The sequence below is a fragment of the Capsicum annuum genome, chromosome 3 (genome assembly GCF_002878395.1).
Source record: "Capsicum annuum cultivar UCD-10X-F1 chromosome 3, UCD10Xv1.1, whole genome shotgun sequence".
Taxonomy (NCBI): domain Eukaryota; kingdom Viridiplantae; phylum Streptophyta; class Magnoliopsida; order Solanales; family Solanaceae; genus Capsicum; species Capsicum annuum.
Genome location: NC_061113.1, coordinates 229730051 through 229737203, shown reverse-complemented (window position 1 = coordinate 229737203; position 7153 = coordinate 229730051). Strand labels below are relative to the sequence as shown.

Genomic DNA, 7153 nt, shown 5'->3' with positions numbered 1-7153 from the left:
TACTTTCCTAGCTACCATTGACTACCGGCTAATAAGGATACAAATTCAGATTACTAATTCTACGAGCTAGTTTAATCTGCATTCTAGCTCTAACAAGATGGCTTGAATAATCTTCCTCAAAATGCATTCGCAATTTAAGTTGTTCGGATTTTTCAAAAATATTACCGTATTCGTGTCAATTTTTTCAAAAATACACTATTTTTTAAGGATTTGACACGTACCCATTGATATTTTTGAAGAATCCGACCAACATTGTTGACAATTGCTTTTCTTCCTTGGAACAAGATATTACTATCCTGCCAGCACATGATACACTGCAGCCGTTGTAGTCTACAATAAAAAAGTCGTCAACGGTAATGAATATGTATTTTAATAAAGAGTACTAAAATTTTAATTGTTATTAATTAATTGTCATTGAATTTAATATCGCTACAAGGGTTAGGGGTGTTTAGAAAGAGTGTTAAAATATTATTTTAACTAATAATTGCATTTAAAAAATAATTTAACGACAATTAAGATATTGTCGTTAAATATTTTTTTGTTATAGTTAAGTGTGGAGTTCGGAACCAAAATATGCCCTCAAACTAAAAAAAATATCAATGTATGTCATATAAATTTTTTTTATCAAAATAAATTTTATGCATTTAATAAGTGCATAATACCTTTAGATTTTAACGAAAGTCTTATCAACGATGTTAAAAAGATGAAGTTCACATTGTATACTTATTAGTGCACAATCTATATTTTTATGAATAAATGCATAATTTATTTCTTAATGAATTATACATTTATTTAGTGCACAATCTAAATATAAATGATCTATTTTACCACAAAATATATATGCCTTCTAGTTTCTCCAAATACCAACAAGTTCTTCCACAGAGCGTAACACAGTTGTCTTAAAAAATTGGTGTACCTTATTAAAGAGGTTTCTGTTGGTACACATGTTTTCTCTATGAACATGTCCGTCCAAAAAAGCACAATACACAGTTCTATCCATGAACATAAGATCATTCAGCCACGACAAAGTCATTATTTAAAGAATGAAAAAGTAAATTTCTTATATTATCACTCAACTTAGAAAAATGTCTTATTAAAATTTTTTTTCAATAATATTATTTAAATTTGTGTATTTTCCTTATAAACTAATAATTATTAAAAGTGATTCAAAAAATGAGAAAAAATGATCAAAATAGTCTATCAAATTTAAAATTTAAATTTAAATAATCCTTATTTTTTACATGAATATTAATAGGTTTCCAATTATTTTTACTTTTTTACTTCTTAAATTAGATTTTAATATATTTTATCAATAAGTGCATAATATAATTTAAAAATACACAAATCATAATATTAAAAATAAATTAAAAAGACAAAGAATGTCAATTTAGAGTTTAAAATAGGTAGTTATATTTTAAATGAAATAGATAAGAAGTACATTTATTTTTCAAATTAGAAAATGTATCTAATTTTTACAGTCAAGTTGACGAGGCGATATAATTCTCTGAAATAATATCACAAGATTGATAAAAATAATATTGAAACCTTAAAACATTTTTGTAAGTTACGGAATGATTATATAAAATCACCTAATTTTATTTGATAATGAATGGTTGATACTATTATCATGGTATCCGTTAATATGCACTTTTTTTTAATTAAAAATTCTTTAAAAAATTTAGGGGAAATACCTGAACTTTAACCAAATTTTCAGTGGAGCATATTGAACTTTGTGGGGGTTCTATTACCCCCTATACTTTTTTAACCGGAATTAATTTCCCTCCGGACTTTTTTAAAGTGAAATTAATCCCCCCTCCCCCCCCCCCCAAAAAAAAAACGTATACCCAATTTTTATGGATTGTGCACTAAATAAGTGCACAATCCATTTTTTTAAGGATTGTGCACTAAATAAGTTCAAAATCCATTTTTTTATGAATTGTGCAATTAATAAGTGCACAATTTATTTTTAATAGATTGTGCACTAATAAGTGCACAATGTATTTTAAATAGATTGTGCACTTATTAAGTGCACATTCTCTCTTATCTTTACAGCTGACATCTCTTTATCTTTTCATTATTATCTCTTTATCTTTTCACTATTCACCTTCATACTCATTTCAATCCTCTCTTTAAAGAAAAAATCAATGGTCTCCCTTTTTCATCGCTCTTAAAAATTCATATTTTGGTCCCCCACTTTGTCTGTGATGGTCTCCGCTGTTTGTATTTTTTGAAAAAAAGTTCAACGGTGGTGGCCCTTTGACGATCCGGAATTTGATTATTTTTTTGTCGGTTAAGTGGTATAAAAGCATTGAAAAAGGTTAGTTTTACTCCATTGATATTTGAAATTTAATTTTTTAATTATGTTAAACGTGTATTTTTTATATTTTTTTTTAGTTGTATATTCAAAATAAAAAAAAAGGGTAGTAATGTGGTTGTATGTATGTGGTTATTTTTTAATTATGTTAAAGGTGTATTTTTGATAGATTTGAAGTTTGTTAGGTGTATCTATTTAAAAGTGAAAATTTTGGATGCAGTTTATAAAGTTAGAATTGTTGTAGCGTAGATAATTTGCGGAAAATGAGAGTTAGATTGACAAAAACTCATGCTCTTAAAAGATTTGCTATAAATTGGGGTTAAAGAGGATAATAATGGATTTTAACAAACTGATGCTAAAATTTCCGTGAATTTTAGGTGTTTGAAAATAGTATTAAATTAAGAAGGAATTGTCAATCAGTGTTGACTATCATTTTGCCGGTTTCTATACTTCTATTTTAATATGTTAAGAAATTTTCATGGGAAAATGCAAATGAATTCAAGAATAACAATCAGTTCATTATGTTTCAACTTTCAAAGATGGAAATACTAATGAATTCAACATTAACATCATCAGTTTTGTCACCTTTCTTCATTTATCTTGATTGATCATAGTGGTAATGAAATTTTAATATAATATAAAGATACGTTAATGGAATTTGGTTTGCAGGTCTTTATAATGCAGCAGACATTGCATCCTGGGCCCATTGATCGTTCATTACTTACATTACAAGAGAGCCACAGATCACAAAATTATGAGATGAACATATTAATTGTAATCAAGCTGCAAAACCAAAAATATATGATGTGGCCTGGACGTTTTTTGATAACCACCCCCATAAGCGCATCATAGAGTATATTTTCAGGGTGGGGTTATGGGATGTTGTTAGGGTAGAAAAAATATAGCCTGATCATAGTCTTATCACTGCTATGATTGAGCGGTGGAGGCCAGAGACACACACTTTCCACCTACCCTTTGGAGAGGTCACTTTGACCTTGTAAGATGTCCAAGTTTTGATTGGACTACGTGTTGAGGGAAATCCTGTGGTATTTCCAAATCTAATACATCATAATTCTGATTGGGCTATGATGTTACAAGTTCACACTAGATTCACTCCTGCACCGGATAATTTTACAAGGACTAGCCGTCTTAACATTGATGTATTAATCGAGTATATTCGGCAGCAGGTACATCACCATCCTATTACAGATGAGACTCCTGATGATAGGGTTAGGAGGCTAGCTCGACTATATATGTTGTTGATTTTAGGAGCTATCCTATTCCCGAACACATCAGGAAATTCATTGAATTTGCGGTTCTTGAATTTTGTTGTTGATCTTGGCTCGATGGGGAACTACAGCTGGGGCAGCGCTGTTCTAGCCTATCTTTACTGGTGTCTTTGTTGTATATCTATTGGTGGGATCACACTTGGAGGATTCCTTCCTCTCCTTCAGGTATCACACTTTATCTTATAATGTTAGTTTTAGTTCGATTGTTCGTTAGTTTAGTTAATGTTAACTAATATGTAACTTTTAGATATGGACTTGGGAGAGGTTCCTGCCCTTCTAATCGAGACTGGTTGGTGATATTAATGAGGATAAGCTATTGATGCCATATGGTAGGAAGTGGACGTGAGGTAAAAGGCTTAAGCGCGATACAGAGGTACACCATGCCATAGTCCTCATGAGAGATCAGCTTGATTATTTGACGTCCGAGCAGGTATATTTTCTTAATGTTCTGTAATATTAAGTAACATTATTATGTATGGTGACGTGCGATGTCAGATTTTTAGCGTATGCGTTGTGTTGTGTTGTGTTGTGTTGTGATGGGTCATATATTCATGCATCGTGTCGCATGTGGCAATGTCAATATATATTTTACACCATTAAAACTTATATTTTACTCTGCTAGAAGCTTGATTACGAGTACGTGTTGGTAGGAGAGTAAGTTAATAAGTTTATTAACTATACGTGACATAGCGTGCTAAATAGATAACGTTAAATAGGATTTGTATTCTCTCTTTGTTTCTTTATGCTTACTTTAACACTGACTATTTTTTGTTGATTTAGTTTATGTGGACACCTTATCGTGACATCCTTCATATTTTACCTCCGTGCTGCACATCTGGTCGGGAGATGTGGCGGATATGAGTGCCAATGTTGTGCTTAGTATTTATAGAGTGTCACCCAGCAGACAGAGTTATGCAACAGTTTGAGCTTCTACAACACATTTTCGAGGCTCCTCTATGGCAAGCTAATCATGCTAAGCATGATGATCGATCTCCAGTTGACCAACGATTTATTGCAGAGCATAACTAGGTTGTTAATATATGGATCCATTAGCAGCCTACAGTTAAGGAGGTACATTACGATGTCAACTTAGATGCCTATATGGGGTGGTATTTTCGATGTGGTCGATTGTTATTGGATAAACCCACTGTCGGAGGTTCTAGGTATGTCTCGATTGTGCCTTCACATGAGGCGATGCGTAGAGACCTTAAGAAGCTGTATGACAAGGTTTTAGCATGGACGTTGAGTCTAGATTCGGTGACTAGAGAGCATGGAGTCGAGATTGCTAATGATATTAGAAGGACTTTTGACCAGGCAAATCAGGCCTTTCAGGGGCCTACAGTTCCTGACGAACACTACCATCAACCACTCAAAATGCATGGACGAGGGAAAGGAGGACGTGGATGTGGATGTGGTGATGTAGCTATGCGTAGAGAAGGACATAGAGGTGGATATGGTGTCTTCTTACACGAGGGAGTAGGAGATGCTCCATTACTTCCGGCTCTTGAGCCAGAGCCTAAAGCAACGGTAGATGATGACCCAGTTGGACATCATGATCAAGTTCATTCGTCGCCTTTTCATTCATCACCATTTACGCCAGGTTGTTCATCCTTGCCCGAGTCTCATAATTTCTTGACATATGTTACACCTGCTTGGGTTGATGAACCCAACCCACAGTCATATTATGACATGCCCTCTTGAGACTTGACATGCACTCTACGTTTGAGCTTTGGCTCTACAGAGTTTGGAGATGTGGCGGTTAGCATTAACAATTACTTCATTATGTTTTTTTGTGTGTTTTTGATTATCTATTTTTCTTATAATAGATTCTTTAGCAGTCTCGGGATTTGGTTTGCACCTCGTCATCCAATCCGGTTCAGACCTCAACATGGTTTTTCAGACAGTCATAAAGCTTCCCTCTGACACATAGGTTAATAATTTTAAAAAATAAATTTTGAATGACTATTCGTATTTATAATATGTTAACACATCATTTTTTTTGTATTTTTTTAGATTTCAGATTTAGCACCTTCTGTTGTTCAGGATGCATCTCATGGATCAATGGATGTGACGGAAGAGACATAGGTAATTATTGCAATATATAGACTAATATTCGTAAATTATTTAATATAATTAGCTTGACATTATCTACTTATGTGTAATTGTTGTTTGTAGGTTTTGGCACATATGAAGAATTGTAAAAGCAAGCATTGTGTTGATCCGGTTGCTGTTATAAAGAGGAGGGACAACATAGATGGAGACGATGATGCGCATGGGGGTCTTAGGCCGCGGGAGTCGATATGATTTAGGAGTTGTGGCACATAGTTATGTAAGTACCCTGACAGAATATTTGTATAATTTTAGTATATTTTCTTGCAATGCTCTCTGGATGTGCTACAAAATTTATAGTATGATTTTTATCCAACCAATTTCCTTATTTCTTCTTGCTATTTAGGTGATTGTGGAGAAGGCTGAACGAAGTGACATCCCTTTATAAATCTTGAAAAGTAGTTTTTTTATATTTTGGAATTAATTGTGTGTTGTATACATAATTTTTATAGCCAACACAGTTTCTAGAGGAGCTTTTGCTGTTTTGATTCTAAAAAAATGAATCCCACCTTGAAGAAATCAAGATTTTTTAGTTAACTCAATTTTTGTAGATTTATCCTAGTTAACTTAGTCAGCATTCCCAGATGAGGAAAACCAAGATTTTTCGACTTTAATTTTTTTCAGAGAATTGGGGTGTTGTAATTCAGGCTTGGCTTGATGTTTTTTCTAAAGTGTACCCTTTTCTTGAGGAGTTGAGGTTGAAGAGAATGAATGTTAGTGATGAAAGTTTGGAGTTTTTGACAAAATCATTTCATGGATTTAAGGTTCTTTCATTATTCAATTGTGATGGTCTTACCACTGATAGGATCAGTACCATTGCTATTCACTACAAGTAAGTTGATCTATCTTGTTAATTTTGTATGGTTCTGATTGTTCATATATTTTTTGTTGGTAGATATTGTTTATACTAGTGATGATTCCTTCACTGTACCAACCTAAGTTATAAGTAAATGACTAACTAGTGTTTACTCTACTGAATTTCTATAGTATCTGTTACTACACTTCAAACAATTCCTTATTTGATTGTTCTTCCACATTGTTACAGCTGCCTTTTTGAAAGGTTTTTCAAATAGTTGAAGAGCCATTGGAGAGAAAAAGTTAGATGTTGTTGATCTTTGTATAGAAACTTGTACTAAAATATCTCCTGTAATAAATAACAGTAGCGAATATTTGCCTTGTACAGTTGAAGCGCGGTTTACATGGTCTATTTCTAAATTGGTCAAGTTATAAGTTTCATTGCCATATTTTTATTCTGAAAGATACTAGCGCATGTTATTACATAGCACTCTTTAAATTTGAATGTATGTTGAAGAATCTTATTTTGCACTAAGTTGGCTCGTTCGTATAAGTCCTTTGCTGATTGTGAAAATTAATAGAAAAAATATGTGAAAATGAAATAACATTTCAAAAAGAATTTTTTGAAGATATATAAATTGTAAAA

At 32.6% G+C, this 7153-nt stretch overlaps 1 protein-coding gene across 1 annotated transcript; it reads left to right on the top strand.

The window, feature by feature from the left end:
* Positions 1-3861: 3861 nt before the first annotated feature.
* Positions 3862-5690, top strand: LOC107866124. The gene is made up of 4 exons (XM_047409431.1): positions 3862-4033; positions 4384-5203; positions 5430-5533; positions 5617-5690. The coding sequence occupies exons 2-3, from the start codon at positions 4705-4707 to the stop codon at positions 5531-5533; spliced, it is 603 nt and encodes a 200-aa protein (XP_047265387.1). The 5' UTR covers positions 3862-4033; positions 4384-4704; the 3' UTR covers positions 5617-5690.
* Positions 5691-7153: the final 1463 nt, after the last annotated feature.

What these genes read in the sequence shown, in the direction of transcription:
- LOC107866124 (XM_047409431.1), top strand. Translation starts at nt 4,705, where the DNA reads ATGGGGTGGTATTTTCGATGTGGTCGATTGTTATTGGATAAACCCACT. An exon ending in TTCATCACCATTTACGCCAG is followed by an intron (nt 5,204 to 5,429) that starts GTTGTTCATCCT and finishes TTCTTATAATAG; the next exon opens with ATTCTTTAGCAGTCTCGGGA.